Raw genomic sequence first — 19,024 nt, forward strand, 5'->3', positions numbered from 1 at the left:
CCCAGCGGCGGCGCCCCCTCCCGGCCTGGGCCCTCCGAGATGGCGCGGCAGGGGCTCGGCAGGGCGCTGGTCACCGCCAAATGGCTGTCGGAGGCCGTGCAGGCCGGGCGGGTGGGGGCGAGCCTGCGGGTGCTGGATGCCTCCTGGTACCCGCCGCAGGAGCGAAATGCCCGGCAGGAGTTCAAGGAGAGGCATATCCCCGGGGCGTCCTTCTTTGACATCGAGGAGTGCCGGGACCAGTCCTCCCCCTACGACTTCATGCTGCCCAGTGAGTCCCACTTCGCCGACTACGTGGGGCGCTTGGGGGTCAGCAACGACACCCATGTGGTGGTGTACGATGGGGATGAGCTGGGCACCTTCTATGCCCCCCGTGCCTGGTGGATGTTCCGGGCCTTCGGGCACAAGGAGGTCTCTGTGCTGAATGGTGGCTTCAAGAATTGGGTGAAGGAGGGCCACCCCGTCACGGCGGAGGTCAGCCAGCCCAGTCCGGCTGTCTTCAAGGCCAAGCTGAACACAGTCCTGCTGAAGACCTTCGAAGAGATGATGCAGAATGTGGGGTCCTTGCAGTTCCAGGTGGTGGATTCCCGCCCTGAGGGCCGGTTCCGGGGGACCGAGCTGGACCAAGGTAACACAGGTGGGATCGGCACCTGCGCCCTGCACCAGATCGGGATGAGTGTCAATACTAGTCTGGGCATAACAACTTCTCCCAGCCAGCAAACAGTTTTTCTTAATGCACAGGCATGCCTTAGCCTAACTCACTGATTTACTTAAGGAAACTGCAATTGAGCGTTTGGATCCCAGTGCCCTCACAGGTTGCTTTTCTTATAGTTGGTTGTAAAGCTGCAGGAGGAAGTAGCAGAAAAGGTCTGCAGTCAGTTGGCTCCAGGATCCCCATTCCACACCCTGCAGAAGTTAATCAGACAGAATGCAGAATGCAAACATAAGAGGTGAGAGCTCCCAGGGGTTTTTTAAGGGTCCTATCTAACACTAGCAGACGCGCACAAACTGTCAGTATTCATACAGGCACCTCTCACAATAATGAATGCATCAGCAAAAGCATGAGTTTTAGGCAACACAGAAACCCAAAGGACATTTTCCTTTTTGCTCTGGTTCCCAGCAAATAGAGAACTCGCTTGAGCTGATCTTTGTCCTTTTGCTCTCTGCTGTTAAATCTAACAAGCTTAAATAAGAAAAGCGTCAAACGCTTCCTGAATGTATGGGCTGTCAGCCTCTCTCTTTTGGCTGCCACGAGTAACCAGAACAAAAATTGATTTTGTTGCCTTGGTCAAACACTGGACACGCAAGCAGCAGGGGTGGGAGAAGTCCTGTGCGGTGGGGACAGCTGGTACTGCAATGTGCCTGGAATTAAATTCAAGTTGGTTGTTAAAGGAGGCCCTTACTGTGTCATTTAAGCCTTGGTATGTCCCAGAATAACCTCTCTTCCAAAAGGGAATCACAGAAAAGTGGTTTTAAAAGAAAGGCAGGGTTTCAAAACAAAGGACAGAACAGCTCAGCAACAGTTGTTGGGTCTGAGTCAAGCTCCACGCTGGAGGAGCGGGCATGCAAGCAGGCTTCTGCGGTCCTGAGGCAGTGCTGTGCGGCTGCCTTGCAGGTCAGTTGTCATTCTGTTCTTGTTTTCTTACGTATGTGCTGCTGTACAGCCATTGAGTGTGACACCATGTCCTGAAATAAATTACTGGGTCTGAACCTTAGGAGCATTTCGCTGTAAATGGCTCTGTACACGTGGTTCACATAAGTGTCTACTACTTGCCCAAGCACACTTGACCTGTGGAAGACAATGCAGAGGGTGAGAGAGGCAATGGGAGTGACAGGAGACTGTTGCAGGGAAAGAGGGGGAGTTAGGCTTACCACTCATTCTCTTTCTTCGCCTGCTGCAGCCCATCAAAGTAAAGGTTGAATTTTAGCCTCAAGACGTGGATAAAATGCTCCTCGCTGGGAGCTGGTGGATTTCACATTCTCTTTCCCAAAGTGGGGGTTGTGACCAGGTGACAAATACTGCAGTCACTGCCAGCATCTTGAAAACAGATTTTTCCTTTGAAATGAGTCAGCATGGAACAGTTTATTTGTGGTAGTCCAGTTTTGCTTCCCACAGCAGATCCACCAGGATAACCACTCCAGTTACAGCTGCTCATTCCACAGGAGTCTGACAGCCTTCTGAACCAGGCCAGCCAGTCGCTGCGCTACAGCCAGTAGTGGGTAAAAGGCAGCGCTTACACCTAAAAGAGCAATTTGAAATCAATGCTGATTAATTACAGAGGTCATCCAATCAGGGAGGAGAAACATTGCCTGCAATTTAGAGAAGAATGGTCTGGAGGTTAAGGAACTTGCTGTGTTCTCAGGTGATTTCAGTTTAATTATTGCCTCAGCTCTTGACTTCCTAATTAAGTCAATTAATCTCTCCAGTTCCATGAACTCCATCTCTAGAAGAGGCTAATTTCAGCTGACTTTTTTGCCTCTTTAGTTTTTCAGTTCCTTATGGTAAGAATTAGTTGTCCCTGTTTTATTTTTACGCTGCCTTGCTGGGATTTAGACCTCTGGAGCATTTAAGATAAGCTGTAATATGTGGATAGTTTTTAGTTGCTGGGGGAGTTTTACCGAGATTGCCAGGGTGGAGAAAAATGGATGGCATTTTTGCATGCCAGATCTCATAGGTCTTAAGTGCAGGTAGTCCTTTTGATGGAAAAGCTTGGATGTTCATGTATGATGTGCAGTGTAAGCCCATCAGATGTGCAGACCTGACCCATGCTCTGAGTGGTTAAAGGTGTCCCTGCACAGTGCTGTGTTTCTGGACAAACTAGCAACTTGGGCGTGCTCACTAGCAATGATTCAGCAATGGCCCACCCAGGTCCTGCAAGGATCGGCTTACTGAGGCACTACAGGGTGCGGGTCTGTGGGACCAGCCTGAACTGAGACAATCCCAGGCAATACAGGGGCAGATGATAAAAATAATTACGTGATGGTTATCAGTGGTGACTTCCTCTGAGTATTGGGCACTGAAAAGTGAGGAACAAGAATTACAGCTGAACAAATGCATACAGAAAAGTTGCAAATTTCTGAATTCTTTTGCAGACACCTGAGAAAAGAGGGAAAAGTTGCCAGGCAAGAAATCCATTGTCCAAAAAAGAAAGCAAACCCAAAGTCATTTCATGAGCTTCCATTATTTTTCTTCTTATTCTCAGCTCTTGGGTAGTCCTTGTCTCCCTTGTGCATACATGACTTACGGTTTCGCCCATTTCCCCACCTCTCAGTCCTCCCTGCCCCAAACATAAAGATTTTGCTCGGCTTGAATGTTCAGAGGTAGTGGGAGTGAGAATGAAATGTTGCTGCTTTTTCCCTCTCTTCTCCAAGTGGAGTCTGCAGCTGGGAGTGGACTGGCTCTATTTTGACCATGAAGGCGCGACATGGAGAGTGAGAGACTTTGTCAAAGTCTGTTTCATCCCCCAGGAACCTACAGTCCAAAGCCGCCCATTCATGTGCCAAGGCTGACAAACATCAGCTGCCAGAATTAGCACCATGGCCCTGCTGGTTCTTGGAGTTGACTCTTCTGTCTGTATAGGCACCCAGTATTTTGGTGTGGGTGGCAAAGGCCTATTGGTCTGGCTGCAAGGACTCTTGGGGAGCTGGCCAGGACCAAGCTTAAAGTGTTCTTTCCAATGAGTTCGTGGTAGGTTAGTGAGATCACTAATGGTCCCTTCCAAAGCATACAGCTTGAATGGAAGCGAGATAAAAAAGGAGGCAACAGAGGCATTTGGAAAGGAGCAGCTATCTGCAGCCAGCCAACTCCAAGACCACGGGGAGTTAAATGTGGACAAGGCATGTCTTTTATCTTTTTGACGTTGAGAAATTCCATCTGGAGCTTTCATTGCAAAGGGAAACCCTGGAGAGAAGGGGCTGTAGTCTTACCTAGATAAATAGTGAACAAAGAAATAATAGAATAGAATAGTTTGGGTTGAAAGGGACTTTTAAACGTGATCTAAAGGTCATAAAAAATATCTGTTTAAGCAGAGCATCTTAACAGATGTGGAAAAGGGGATTGAGCAGTGAGGAAGATAACGTATTACAGGTTACAAATTGTGAGGGAGGATTGCCAGAAGCCAAGCTGAGTGAGACTTGGCAAAAAGAATTAAAACAAATAACAAAAACTGCTGGAGCAAAGTGAATAAAAAGAGAACAAGGAGAGAAAGAGTAAATAGGGTTGCTATGCAGTTAGCAGGGGTTCCAGATGAAAGATTATTTCTGTACAGGCTCAGAATTTTACTGGGTCTGTGCTACCATTATTTTTTTTCAACTGAGGATAAGTCTGCAGAGTAGGGGGAGGAGTAGCAAGAAGAAGGGGAAAGAAGCAGAAAATATAATTTCTAAAGAGGAAGTATAACCAAAAGATATCCATGTGCTCACATCTGAGAGGCAGATGATCTCCATCCTGAATATGTGTCAAAAATCAGTCATATGACTTTACAACTCCATGAGGCAAGAATTTAATAAATTTAATCAGAGCATGCTTCTGTAGGACAGAAACACTAGCAAGATTTGTATTTGTGTTTAAGATAGGAGGTACAGCACAACCTAGGTAGCTGTTGATCTGTTTTCATAACAGGGGTAGACTGGAAGGCTTTCAAAAAACTCTGCAAGAAAAAAAATATTTGAAATTAAGGCAAAATTGAATAAAATACCTTGGTAAACTTGCATTGCAGCTAAGGGCTCTATTTCCTTGCCAACAGAATTGGTTTGCCAGATAACAGAAATGGGAACATGCATGCCTGAAAGTTATATCTGATCTTTTCTTCCAGCCATTGGAAGCACACATGAGGTAGACTTGTTCAGTTTCAACTTCATTAATACTTTGGACAGAGGGGCAGCTATTAGTTCAGTGTGAGAAGAGGGCAAATAGCACAAGTACTGTTATATTAAAAAAAAAAACTCACTGAAAGGGAGATAAGGGAGATGAGAAGAGCTTCTGCTGAAAGCAGATCTGTGGGGCTGGAAGTTGCCAGCATGGTCCCATCATTAGGCTTCTATGTTTTATTTCATGTTTTTGTGAATCATTGAGGTGTTGTACATAGGGAGTTGCTACTGAAATGTGCTGCTGGCACAGCCTTGGGAATGTTTAAATGATCACATGGGGAGTATTATGTGAGTTACCACCTGCAGTGATAGAAGTGACAGGAAATAGAACGCTGGAGAGTAAGGCTGAATGCTTAGCAGCCTGAAACACTTAATTGCTTGTGTTTCTCTTACAAGCTGGAGATCCACATTTGGAAGCAGTAGAAGAGGATAAGACTTGGATGAATTAGTTGGTTGCAAGAACCTCAGATGTGATTTGGTCTTGACAACAGCAATTATTAGCCTCCTGTCCAGCAGTGGAGATGCTAGGAAGTGCCACTTCCTTACCTAGAAGCCTAGTGGTCACCTAGAACTGTTTCTAGGGTGAGCGAGGCAGCAAAAAAATGCATCTAATGAGCTCCTACTGGGTTTAGGCTAAGGGCACGGGCTGTTGGGAGTGCTGAGGACTCCCCGTTGGTGTGTTGGAGCAATAGCAGAAAGGGAGAAAAACTATTTCAGCTGCAGGGCAATGTTAACTCAAGGATAAATAATGTATGAACTGACCGTGACGAACTTAATGTTGGAAATTAATATGGGAGGTTTCATGGCAAGAATCCCAACTGGTTCTGAGATGGATGCTTTTATGAGAGGGAGCTTATAAAGTGATCACTGTAGTAGCTGGCAGCCAGGCTGTGTAATCCTAGGGTTCCTTCCTGGAGTTTCTAAGGGTGATTGCATGAGTCTGGCATGGAGCATGCTTTGTGTCATATGAAGCAGGAGCAGATGTATCTTCTCACCTGTTCAGATCCCAGCTGTGTCCAGCCTTGCCTTCCAGTCCTGTGTTTCTCTCCTCTTCTCCTAGCAGAGAGAGAGCTGATACAACTTCATCAACCACTTCTTAGGGAGTCCAAGGGATTGTGGTTGTGCAATGTCAGCTCTTTCTTTTGGCTAAACATCCACATACATGAGTAAGTGCAGTTTCTGCAGAATTCCCCATCTTTCACTCATAGAGTGCAGGCAGTGGTATCTGGCTCCAACAAACTTTTGAATCTCTGGAGCGAGGAAGTCTCCCTGTAGATCAAATTAAAAAATGCTCTAAAGTGAGACAGTTCGTTTCAGATCAACTAATCTCCTAATGGAAGAGTTGTTTAAGAGTGGTGAGCGTATGTCATGGCAGTCTCCAATAAGAGAGGGGTACAAACCTACCTATTTTAAGATCTGTGAACAGTTTAGAAAAGCGATCATGACCACAGGGCCTGAGATACCTGAGAACTGAACCGGCAGTCCAGCAAGCTTCTTTGAGAAAGAGCTGGCCCTTCTAGTTCAGCTCCCAGGACTTCTTGATCTCAGTACACTTTTCAGTGCCGTAGAATGGTGTGAGAGCATTGTTCTGCGGCTCCCAGACTTGTCTTTATCGGGGTGGTCGCCAGTACTGCAGCAGAGCTTTGCAGAAATCCCTTGCCAAATGGCAGGGTCAGGACCATTCACTCTGTGGCAAGGCAGTAGCCTAACCCAGTCATGTAACTCTCACCGGTAAGGAGCTCTGCAGTCTGAGAACTACAAACAGGGTTTTCTCACACTTCTTTTCTGTATTGTATTTCCCCTCTGCCATACAGACAGTGTATTAATGAGCATAGTTTTGCAGTTCTCTCTGCTGAAGTGATGAACTGTTGTTTTCTGGAACTGGAAAAAATGTGGTGAAAGCATCAGTCCAAAACCCTACCTTTTTTTTAATGTTAGTCCCTCCAGAAGTCAGCAGTTTTTCTCCTGACTTCTCCCTGTAACACTAAACACTTCTGAAGGATGCATGAGGTGACTAGTAGACTACAGTGCCAGATTTCTAAGGCACTCAGGGAGGATGAATCAAGAGACCAAGAAGGTCCATCTGGAACAGGGAGAGATCTTGTGAAGCTGACTCAGAGCAGATTTGGTTGTTTTTAGGTACTCAGTCTTTGTCCAGTAGAGCAAAAATCTCCTCATCAATATCCTGCCAAAGCCCTGTTTTCCCCTTATGACATCTCTCGTTATGTCATGATATCACTGTGCATGAGCGATGAAACTGGAGTGTCATTATGATGTGTGATGTCAATCTCTGACTAGGTATACTTTGATCATTTGACTATGACAGAGGTTCTCTGCCCCAATCTCTCCTATCTCCTGAGACTGGTTACCCTGATGACTTAGGCAAGTGGAAAGCTGTCAGTGAAACAGATTACTGTTTATGTGACTTTCCCAGGGCTGTCTTGTTAGAAGTTCAAACCTAGCAAGGAATCATTTCCTGAAATGCATTTTCAACTTAATATATTTTTCCTGCTCCAGTGAGGCTTGATCCAAAGCCTCTCAAAGTCAGTTCAAAAGCTTCCATGGAGTGTAATGGACTTTGATTAAGCCTGCAGTGACAGGGTTTGAATTTCAAAGGTGTGATGAAAATATTGTCCATCATATCTGCTTCTCTCTAAATACCTTGTTCTTGAGATACAACTTTCAGCTTACCTGAAGTAGTCAGTTATACCAGTAGAAAAACAGAACCTGTGCTAATTTCATTGATGGAGTGAATAGAAAGTGATTAAAAAACCTAAATTCTCACTTCTCTGATCCCATTGCCCTGGGATAGCTGCCTCAGCAGTAATGTGGCCAACTTTAAGGTTGCTTTAGTTTTCTGAAGTATGATTTTAAGGTGACACAGGAGTAAACTGTGGACAGATAACTAGTTTCACAAATTTCAAATACAAGCTGCCCATTCTTCTTCTGAAAGCTGTGTACACTACGCACTGCTGGGGAAGGTCAGAAATGCACTGCTACATTTCTCTTTACTCAGATCCTCTTAATGCTTTTGTTAGGATCTTTTCTGTGGCAGTTCTTTGATTCTTGTCATGTCTAGGGCTTCTTCAGATTCCTACCTCTCATTGCTTTCAGGGGGGAAATAGTTTGCTAAATATTCTTGAAGTTTTTACTTCAGCAAAGTTGAATAATCTTTGTCCTCCTTTTTTTTAGCCCCATGCTGCTTTGCATCTTCATCATCACCTGAAACAAATTAGTATCTTGGAGAGAGTGGGAGTATCTGGAGTGATCTCTCTTTCATATCTCTTTTGTAGATGTCTTTCATCACTTACGTTAGTGTCTCCTTGCTCATATTTCCTTTTCTTTTTCACTCTTGCAGGGCTGGAATCTGGTCACATCCCTGGCGCTGTGAACATACCCTTCCACTCATTCCTAACAGAAACTGGCCATGAGAAGAGTATTGAGGAGATCCAACAGATATTCCGTGAGAAAAAAGTGGATCTCTCAAAGCCACTGACAGCCACATGCCGCAAAGGTGTCACGGCGTGTCACATTGCCTTGGCAGCCTACCTGTGTGGCAAGCGTGATGTGGCTGTTTATGATGGTTCCTGGTCAGAGTGGTTCCACCGTGCCCCACCTCGCTACAAGGTCTCTGAGTTGAAGCGCAACAAGGCCTAGAGGAAGAATTTTTTCTTGGCCAATGAGATCTAGCAGCTGTCTGCAGCCCAGGGTACAGGGAAAGGGAGGAGCTGCAAGTAAAGAAAAAACATGCTGATTTATATTTTGACAGTTTTTCTAAGAATGATCAGTAGATTTCTGTCAGTCTTTTGGTATCTCAAAATGAATAAAATCTACTTCTAAGATGATGCATCTGTGAATATTTCTAATTCTTCTCTGTTGCGTGTGACCGGCTTGTGCTGGGTGGGAAAGCAGCTTTGCCACATGAAGGAGAGTTACATCGTTCCCTAGAGACTTGCAGAAATTCTGGTGGCCTGGTGAGAGCTCAGGTCCATGATGGAACAGGATGAATGAAAAGTTTGGGGCTAAAATGTAGCACTGGCTGCTCGGCAAAGGAGGGCCAAGTTGTGGTTCTGTCATTGACTGAATGTAGGACCTTTTGCCAGCCCAGCATCTGGAAAATGGAAGCACCTTCCCCTTCCTCTCTGATGGAGGTGAGTAAGTTCATGTGAAGCATTTGGAGATGATAGAAGATCCAATTCTACTGAAATAGTCTTGTTGATTATGGTGACTGTGTTATGAAAGTCTCCAAGAAATCCTGTGTATTTGATGAGGACTTCTGGGCACAGGTGTTTCATGAGGCCAGAGCCTTTTGTTGTCCTCCTTGTTTGTTTTTTCATTCAGCAAGGATGACCCTGATCTCTGCCATGTTTCTTTGGGTTCCCATGGAGACCATAGCTCATAGAGGGATGATTGTTCCTTAGCAACCATCTCTGCTCTTCAGCCTTGGTCCCACCTCCATACCTGCACTTCCACAGGACCTGTCTGCTTGTGTACATCTCTGTGGCACCGCATCAGGGATCATGGACCAGGTGAGAGAGGTAGTTATGGAAGAGGCTTTGCCTCTTGTTAAATCTTGGATTTAAAGTGGCAAAGAGAAAAGATCCAATGTCATTTTGACACCCATGGGGCTTCTCAGGTCTGGAAAGTCACTGAAATCTCCTCATATTTTGGAGGTCTGGCCAGATGTGGAAGGTATATGAGGCCATTCTTGACCATATCTGGTGGCTGATGAGAATGGCATACCAATTCCTACTCCTGTCTTGATAAGGTTAATTTTTTGCCTGGGAAAGACAGCTCCCTCCTTGCCTTCATGTCAGGAAAGTCATAGACTTAGGCTATACTAAACATACATTTTGGGTGTTTTTTTCATTCGGAAAGAAAGATCCAAGTTTTATCATTTTTAGCTTTTTGATGAAGATATTACTTTTCTGGTATGTCATCTGTTGTTCCTCACAGAATTGGCTTAGCAAAGGAATAAGTAGACGTAGTTCTGTCGCTTCTGTTATCCAGGAGGATGGTCAAATGGCTTTAAAGTCCTTCTTGGCATCAAGATGTAGAAGTGTCAGAGTGGTACTTCGACTGTGGACCTTCAGGCTCGGAAGTAAAGTGAACAATAAGCAAAAACAATAACATCATATACAGTTACAAACGAGAAAGTAGGAACAGTTGCAGGCTTCAGCATCATTTCATCCAGGAGGAACTGGGGAAATGAAAGCTGTCAATGAACAGAATTTGGGAACTAAGCACATTGCTTCATTACGCAGAAATTCTGCTTCACTGGAAGAAATGGGACGGGGACTTTCTACAGCAGCAGACTGGAAAGTTCTTTCCACTGAATATAGTAATAATAACAAACAGACGTTTGTTTTAAGTAGGAGGTGACAGTTAACACAGGAGTTTATTTAGCAACACAGATTCCTGCACTTTGGTGATGTGTAAATGTTTGGCTCTTCTTTAAAAAGAATGAGAAGCGGTATGGAAAAGAAGCAAATCCTGCCTTGTGAGCCAAGACTGGCTTCCTCTCTTGATGTCTTATGGCCCTGTTCTTTTTGTGGGAGAGGTTCTCTCTCAATACATTTGCAAAGCACACAGCACTGATTCCTGGAGTCTTGACTGATACAGTAGCTTCAGTATTGTACCAGACGTGCTACTGCAAAGGACTGGCACGGTGTAAAACGAGCTGCTGGTTCATGTCAGCCCTGGCGAGTTGACTTTGAAGCAGTCGGCTTCCTGCCCCATCAGCAATCGTGTCTTCGTTTCAATAGCTAGTCTTAAGAGCAGAAAGTACGCGTATATGTCATGTCATAAGCTAATTTGTCAAACGCAAACATACATCCCTACCTGATCCAGATTCTATTTGTACTGCTGCTAGTGCCAGCTGGCTCACAGCTACCGTGGGCCATGGCTTCCATTGTAACCTGTCCCAGGTTTCACATGGGCTGAGCCTGCAGAGTCCCGCTGGGATGAAGAACACAGACAATCAGCAGGACATCTCTGAGGCTTACCCAGGCTTTGCCTCCGCAGGAAAGACATGAGTTTCCTCCTAGTGCAGGATGCAGTTTGCAAAGGCTGTGTGTTGGATCAATCACGTCAGCAGGACAAGCAGAGTAAAAGAGAGGACAGTGTGTGCCAGAATCAGGGAAGAAGCCCTTTCTCCAGTCTGTCTCCTTTCCTTTGCATAGCTAGCACTGCATAGGCATTTTATGTTGGTCACCTCCTCTCTCCATTTTTCTGGCCTTACTTTAATGCATCAAAGGAAGGACATGTTGTAATTGTACAGCACAGAATAGGTCTGACATCTCTAGGTGCTTCAGAATGAAAAAAAAAAGACTTTTTCACTGATTTTTTTTTTCCCCAATTTTGGCTTGTGTCTGCACCACTGCCTGTAAAAACTCTTGCAGCTCATTATTCCCCAGAGGCACTGGTTGGCCGTCTCCTAGGCAGGCTGTCCCTTGTGAGCCATTAATGTGAAATCCTGCAGAACTGTTGTGTTTTTTTTTAATCTGAGAGGATCGTGGGTTGTAGAACCAACTGTGCAGGCAGGCAGGGACAGTTCTATCTTGGTCTAGGAAGGCGTATAATAAATCTGTGTGAGAATAATCTATATGTCACCTAAGATTAGCAGGGCCACTGTCCCCTTCCCACCTCTGAGCCTCACATGGCCTTTGTTTCTCTTCAAAGGGTGTGGTAGGGGTTCCAGCTTCCCCTACACCTGATGTGGTAGAAAATGTCTTTGGGCTGGCCAACAGTACTTCAGGTAAGCAACATGGCAGAGAAGCTGTCCCTCCTTCAAGCCTTGCTTTGCAGTACAGCTTGTGAAGCTGTGTGTCATTCTCTCCCTCCTTGCGTGCAGTCCAGAATTGCATGTACCCTTGTGAGTGAAAACTACTTGGACAGGGATCCCATGTGCCATGGGCTGATGGGTTAAAATCCCCACTCCCCAAGCTTGTCTTCCTCCACTGGTGGACTTGTCTCACTACCTCCCTGCACAAACACAATAAGCTGCTGCTGTGCTGTAAACTCATCAACAAATACCGATGAGCCACAGAGACGCTAAGAACACATTCACAAGTGTGAGAGTGATCGTGGGTTGGAGGGGCCCCTACACATACAAAAACACAGACCTTTGTGTGCATGTTTGGCCAAAAGATTTTTACTTCCGTACTTATGTGCATGTTCATTTCTCAAGAGCATTTATGACTCTTTAGGAACCTTTGCCTGGTTCAGCAGGGAGATTGGTATGACACAGTTAGGGTGTTGGGTTTTTTTCTTTTCTTTCCCTCTTTGAGACCTTTACTATTTCTTTTGTTGTCTGACAATGACGCAATGACATATCCATTGTTTCCAACTCCTTTTATGGTACCACTTGTCATCCAAACAGCATCAAATTCATTGAGCTATTATTTTTGTCTTTAAGTGGAACCTAAGGAAGGGAAAAAAGAGCCTCCTCCAGAAGACTTAGGTCCCAGCGGACAGGAAACATCCCAAATAAGCTCCAGCAGAGCCACCTGGAAGATCCCCAAGGGCCCAGTGGCTCAGGAGATAGCGAACACCTTGGCATCTATGAAATCCCAGACATCTACTTCTGCGAAGTGTGTTCAGACTAAAACACAGAACAAACAGAGTCTCCAGGCCAAAACTCCCTCCTTGCAGAATCTTCATTCAAGAAGACTTGAAGAGGAAGGAGAAGATAGTTCTGCCACCAAAGACCTGACAGCGGGCCATGAGCCAAGAAGGAGGAGCAGCATTTACCACCTGCCTGCAGTATCCAGGCAGAGAAAAGCAGATGGCACCAAATCCCTCTCAAATGCCAAAGAACCAGTAGCAGGCCAGCACCAAACACTGGAGTCTAGAGGACCTGGGTCTTCACAGAAGGCTGTCAAAGCCAGCTATGAAAAAGCTAAGGAGACCTGCAGCAGATTAAGTCCCAAAGGGTCCTTAGCATCATTAGGACCAGATATGAAAGCGGAATGGAAGCTCCGTCTGGAGAAGAGAAACACCTTGATTCATGCTAACAGCAAATGTGAACTTGCCAGTGCAGGTGAACTTGCCAGCAATGGAGAGGTATTGGAGGAAGCCATTTCATGGTTCCTTTGTGGCAGGTTGAAGGCTGTTTTTAGGTGTAGGGGGCTGTGTGGGTGGGATATTAGCAGTTTCTAGAAAACATGTAGAGGGATGGATTTGGGCTTCACACTAAGGGGCAGTGACACATTCTGTAGACAGGCTTTCCTATCTCTTTTTTAATTTTGTTTTTCCATCCTCCTTTCATTTGTAAGGTTCCGGTAGGCAGGCAGAGTCCTTGCCTTCAGCAAAGCAAAACAGCGTGGTACCAGGACCCAGTCCAGGGCCCAACACTATCGTCCCTTTCCAATTACCAACTTTTTTACCAGTCCCAGTTATCCTATGCAATTTCAATGCCTACAGAAGCCGCTGAGGGAGACTCAAGGATAGACCCAGGTCCCAGAGATTAGTCATAGCTCAAAGACCTATGCAGGAGTGGAAATGCCAAGAGTTTGCTGCACTTAGGGGGTGTGGACTGACAGTGGTTCCTTCTTGTTTGTGTTTTCAGGAACAGCGAGCTCGGTGCCAGGCAGCATTAATCATGGGACAGAAAAGACTCAGCGACCGTACTGAAATGCTAAAATATTCCCAGAACTCTACATCTTTTACTGATTACAACCAGCTGGGTTTTAACCTGAGGTCAAATATCTTCCAAGGTGAGGGGACACATATACGTATGCCTGACCTTCAAGCTGGTTCCATCTACACTTTGCCTGGGCAGCCACACTGCTTTGGGTGGAGGTCTGACTGTAGGTGACCCTTACTTTCCCCTTTTACTCCTTCTGTTGACAGCCACTACTTTTCCAAGCTGTGGTGCTAGAGGAAATGAAAGCTAGAGCCACCCTTTCTATGTATTCTATCCCTTTATTTTCTCTTCCTTCACTCTTGAAAAGTGAAGGTATATCATGGCCCTTGTTCTCCATGTTCAGAGCTATCCAAATGGACACTATTTGCAATTTTCAATTCAATGTCCCCTGTGATCTCCAGTCCCAAGCTATTTCCAGTTCCAATACTGATGTTATTTCTCTTCAAGACCTTTAGAGATGTGGGGCTCTGAAATGTCTTCTCCAAACCTCTGTTTCCAAGGTCCCCAGGGCTCCCTCCATCTAAACAAGCATCGGGAACTAGGCATTTTTGTTACCATCGTACCCAAGAAACTCTGAAATCATTGTCTCTGATTCCTGTTTCTCATATACCAGCATGAGACAGATACCCTTTCCTTATACAGTATGTTCCATGACAAGACCTTGCTGTGTATTGCATTGTCCTGGGTTTGTGCAGTCACAGAGAAAGGAAGGACATCTTTCCCCAGGGAGCTCAAAATCATTATTATCAAGGAAGGAGTACAATAAAAAAAGAAGGTGAAGAGGAAAGGATGAGAGACTAAAATAAAGCCCCCTCAAAAGGCTAAAAGTCAAGAGGGTATAAAAAGAGAAGTCACAGTTGGGAACTATTTGTTAGTATTGTGGCAGAAAAAGAGCTCAAGAAAGCCTGGAGTGGTAAGATGGTGCTTTTTGTGGAGCTGTACTGCTGAACAGGAAGTTAGTCACATGAATGAGGGGATTCAACAGGAGATAAGTGGGCACTTGAATTAAAGAAAGGGCACTGGGATACAAATAAAGATGATACCTTGAGGCACCCTCTGTGTGTCTCATACTTGAGGATGAAAAGCAGATAAATTGGCAAACAAAAGATCCCTGCTGGGAGATGATGAGGCTGTTATTCAGCACCTAGGGACACAGCTGATCAAACGTGTTGCAGTCAACATAGGCCTTTTCTTGAGCCCTTGAAACTGCTGGCGTTGCTCCTCTGCTTCAATTCCAGGACTACAGTAGGGCCATTTCTGTGTACAGTTCCTTATTTGCTGTTCCTTGCAGGTGGTGCACTGGAGGCCCAAAGCTTGATGAAAGATTCCTACACCCCTGATATAATTAAGAAGGCAACCAGGGATCCCAACAACTGGTACGGAAGGAAGACTGATGAGCTAGGTATGGCTTCTGCCAGGAAAAGGACAGTTGCTGAATTCCTGGGATGGGTGCTGCTTCTGCCAAGGAAAATGGATGGGTTTGGGCAAGGTGCACGGGGACTAGAAATTGGCATTTTCACAAGAGAGGAGCTCTACAGCTAGAAAAATCCTTGGGGGATAATAACATTAGAAGGGAGGCTGTGACTGAACTGTGATTTGCCTTCTTTACAGGGAAATGGCATCAGAAAAATGCCCTAAATCTTAACCTGCAGAAAGCATTCGAGGACAAATATGGGAAGAAAAAAGACAAGCCTTAGAAGATGAAGGTTGAGGACTGGAAATTATTCGGCAAGAGATCTTTTTCCTCAGCCATCTAGTAAACCTCCACATAAGCCCATTGCATGCTAGTTGTTGACTCAAGAGCCTTTCATTATATTTTATCTCCCCTGTTCCCCCAGTGAGGGGGAACAAGCAGCTACCTGATGCTTGGCTCCCAATTGGGGTTAAACCACGACAAGCGTCCGCTCAATAATTGGGACACAACACTGTGTGATCGGCACCAGATGCCTACAGGGGATAGGGAAGGAGGGCGCTTTGCCCACCACTCTACTTTTGTTGTATCTGCCACATGGGGGATTTCAGGGAAAGTTCTTACTCTGGCAGGGAGCAGCAGTAATGTGTGAAAGCAAATGAAAACTCACATGAGAAGAGGAGGCATCAGGGTATTCACTAAAGCCCACACTGCAGACCAAGCCAATGCAAAAAAAACCCAGCTTATCGCACCTAAAGGGAACAGGAAAGCTGCAAGAAGCCCCAGGACTTCTCCAATCTGCAGATCACCCCACAATGTGAATGGACCCTTACTGAAGCTCTCGTAAGCCACACTCGCCCCTGTCAGCGCTTTCCCTAACTCACAGATAAATGTCTCTCAGAGAGGAGCACATGCGTCCACCATACAGTCTGCATAATCTGAAGTTCAGAGAGTGTGTCTGGACTTTAACCAAGGACCATCCAAGGGCTTGAATGATGCAGGACGTGCAGGGTCTTTAGGGCTTCCTGATGTGTTTTTCTCACAGTATTTAATGGCCCGTATTGCAGGATCCTGCCTTCCAGCTTCAAAGCATAGCAATCCGGTGCAGCAATCACAAAGTACGTATCTGGGAACAGCGATGCCCTGATCTTTCCTGTCTAGTGGCAAGCTTTCACCATTTTAAAAGGCTGATGCTTTGCTCCCTGATGTGAACTGGTTTGGGGCACAATTAGGATGGTTGCTTCACCCTTCATCGACTGGGGATTAGATAACAATATGCTGACTTCATAAAAGTAGTGAAGGAGGTTAAAATGTAACTAATGATAATCAAGGGGTAATCATTTTCTGCCAGCAATAATTAACCATTTGGAATTCAGATGTTTCCAGGCACACATCCAAGTCTTTCAAATTAAGGAGACTGGTCAAATGGCAGCTTCTTGAAACCTCCCTGTGGATTTTTCTTGTGCATCTGTACCAAGTGGCTCCTGTCTGAACACACACCACTCCAGCTTCATCTGAACTGCAGAGCTCTCTCAGAACACCCTGTTCTCCGTGTTGCGTCCAGCACTGATGACCAACATGACTCCAAGTACATAACAGATGCTGTCTTCTGACACCGCAGCCTGTCCTAATCCAGAAAACATGGAGCTGAACAGAAATCTGCTGGCACTGGTTGGTGTCCTGAAAGCAGGCAGTTCTCAACACAGTTAGCTGATACACACACAAGACATAACATGTGGGCTGAATCAGCATATAGATTTACAGATGTATTTCTAATGTTTGTTAGAAAGGCAGACTGCAGAATTACGGTACAGCTCGAAGCAAATGCCTTTTGCTACCTATGAAAGGCTCATGAGGAGACTAGATCAGAAGGGAAATTAACTGAAAGGTCTTGTTGGTGCACCACTGCACTCTACCACAAACTGTTGTTTGCCTCTTGCAGTGGACTAAAGTCACTTTGTACACTTTTTACAAGTTATAATATTTTTATAAGCACTTAAATTGTACAAAATATTTGGCATTGTATAATACACTCAAATGGGTGACAGCTGTTTGATGACAAATGAATGTACATGTGGCAATCCCCCTTTATCTTCTTTGCTTTGCCAAATGTTACAGCTCAGCCAGGGCTAAACACTTTCTGATGGATGACACTTTGAAAGCTGCAGAGATAACTGAGATAGCTTTCAATGAGACAGAGCAGCTACTGGGAGCAATCAATACCTGAAGTCGCTGAGTGCTCTGAACAAACTAATTCAGCCAGAATCTTGGCAAGGAGCATCACCCTGTGTGGCACTCTCTGTTGACTAGTGTGCTTTGGGTAGCCAAACATGCATATTTAAAGCCAGCTTTGGAAACTCCAAATAGCATGTTGAATGCAGTTAGACAAGAAATAAGTGCTCGCTGCAGCTGAAATCTCCCTTCTACCCATTTCTCTGCTCTCAGCAGTTCATTCTTTCTTGCTTGTTTTGTGCTGGTGCTGACACTTCCATGCCTATGCTCTGAACTGATTCAACTTGATAAACCATCAGAAAATCAATACAGAAGAAAAAAGCAAAGTTAACAGGTTAACAAATTAAATTTTCTAAGCAAAGGACCTTGTTGCAGGCCAGAAAATGAATTATGAGCTATGCAGATGTTGGGGAAGAGGAGTGGAAAGGGAGTGGAGGAGGAAATGGCCTTTCACTGTCTTTTTTTGTGCAGTGAGAAAATAGTTGGTCTCTGCTATATAGTCTTCCTGAACTCAGGCTGTGCAACACAGGTAGCCTGTGTTTAAGTGATTTTACAAGGTCTGATCATTGGGTGGCAGCTCTGAGCCAATGTTTTTATCTGACAGGGCAGAACTTTGGAAAAAATGGGTTTGTCTCTGATTTAGCTAAACCATTCACTAAAATAGCTATTTAGGAACTGTTTCAGTCATCTGTAAACAGTCAATGCACTTGAAAAATAGATAAACGTACTATAGCAATTTTAAATAGAAGAGACCAATTACATCCAAGCTTTTGCAGCACTCTCCTCATACCTTTGAGTATTTCTTGCAAATATGGGTATTTCCCAGTTTAGGCTTATGCGTCCCCCACAGCTGAGGCACAGATCATGCTGCAGAATATAACTTTTTAAAAAGATTTTATGTTCTCCAGCCAATCTTTTTTTTTTTGCTTTCCATTTAACCCTCTGACGACTTCTGGGATCATCCCACTTGGAAACAAGGGGAGGTTTAAGAGCAGCATCTTCTTACAGATGGACTCTCATAGCTCTGGGCAAAACAGGGGAATGGGCTACATTACCAAGAAGCTTTCAGGTTGTATTGGTGATTTTAGTAAATAGGTCTGCTAGTGTTTATGCTGAGTTACCATTTTATCCCTTTTATTAAAGTTCCTTTTCTTTTAAACCTTTGGATTCATTTCTCTTGAGCAGGAAAACTGATTGTTCAAGCTCATTATGTGCCCAAACAAAATAATTTTCTTTTCCTATAACCTGAGAGCCTTGAATTGAAATTGATTATTTGTTTTTAGAAAGGATCCCTAGCTAAATCTGGCTCCTTCCCTTGCCAGTCACAACTATCAGGGGAATGTGAGCCTATCTGAATGCAGGTACATAGGAATTATGGCCTGTCCCTTTTACCAAATACATTAATAGAACTAAGAAAGGAGTAGAGTTGCTTGATATCTTTCACCGTGTTGGACTAGAAGCTGGAGAGGAGAGGTAGTATTTGTAGAAAGAAAATGGGACTGTAATGGTGTCATTTTTCAAATTTTTGTCTTGGTTATCTAAGACCCCTACAACTGCAGCAGGCTTTTCTCTATCTCAAAGCTGGCTGCTTTCCTTTCCATAACAGCTTTCTTCAGTATTCTGAAGACCTGTATGACCTCAATATTCTGTGCATTGTCTTCTTATTTACTTGGTGTGGTGGATTGACCCTGGCTGGCTGCCAGGTGCCCACTAAGCCTCTCTGTCACTTGGCCTTCTCAACTGGATGGGGGGAGAAAAATATGACAGAAGGCTTGTAGGTCGAGATAAGGACGGGGACATCACCCAGCAATTACTGTAATGGGCAAAAAAGACTTGACTTGGGGAAATTAATTTAATTTATTGCAAAG

At 44.8% G+C, this 19,024-nt stretch overlaps 2 protein-coding genes across 2 annotated transcripts; both read left to right on the forward strand.

Moving 5' to 3' along the window:
* The first annotated feature begins 5 nt into the window (after positions 1-5).
* LOC104479078 (thiosulfate sulfurtransferase) lies at positions 6-8,711 on the forward strand. The gene is made up of 2 exons (XM_010119630.2): positions 6-625; positions 8,225-8,711. The coding sequence occupies exons 1-2, from the start codon at positions 40-42 to the stop codon at positions 8,521-8,523; spliced, it is 885 nt and encodes a 294-aa protein (XP_010117932.2). The 5' UTR covers positions 6-39; the 3' UTR covers positions 8,524-8,711.
* Positions 8,712-9,176: 465 nt separating this feature from the next.
* On the forward strand, positions 9,177-17,934 carry CIMIP4 (ciliary microtubule inner protein 4). Its single transcript, XM_086753506.1, has 6 exons — positions 9,177-9,395; positions 11,548-11,623; positions 12,284-12,930; positions 13,436-13,583; positions 14,805-14,915; positions 15,125-17,934. Exons 1-6 carry the CDS (start codon positions 9,387-9,389, stop codon positions 15,208-15,210), a joined length of 1,077 nt encoding a protein of 358 aa, XP_086609632.1. The 5' UTR covers positions 9,177-9,386; the 3' UTR covers positions 15,211-17,934.
* The last annotated feature ends 1,090 nt before the right edge of the window (positions 17,935-19,024 follow it).

The sequence above is a fragment of the Chlamydotis macqueenii genome, chromosome 1, assembly GCF_036417535.1.
Source record: "Chlamydotis macqueenii isolate bChlMac1 chromosome 1, bChlMac1.mat, whole genome shotgun sequence".
NCBI lineage: Eukaryota > Metazoa > Chordata > Aves > Otidiformes > Otididae > Chlamydotis > Chlamydotis macqueenii.

Excerpts from the sequence above, each read along its gene's own strand:
- LOC104479078 (XM_010119630.2), top strand. The coding sequence starts at position 40 with ATGGCGCGGCAGGGGCTCGGCAGGGCGCTGGTCACCGCCAAATGGCTG. Across the intron at positions 626-8,224 it reads GGGGACCGAGCTGGACCAAG|GGCTGGAATCTGGTCACATC; the intron begins GTAACACAGGTG and ends TCACTCTTGCAG.
- CIMIP4 (XM_086753506.1), top strand. Across the intron at positions 13,584-14,804 it reads GAGGTCAAATATCTTCCAAG|GTGGTGCACTGGAGGCCCAA; the intron begins GTGAGGGGACAC and ends TGTTCCTTGCAG. Across the intron at positions 14,916-15,124 it reads AAGGAAGACTGATGAGCTAG|GGAAATGGCATCAGAAAAAT; the intron begins GTATGGCTTCTG and ends CCTTCTTTACAG.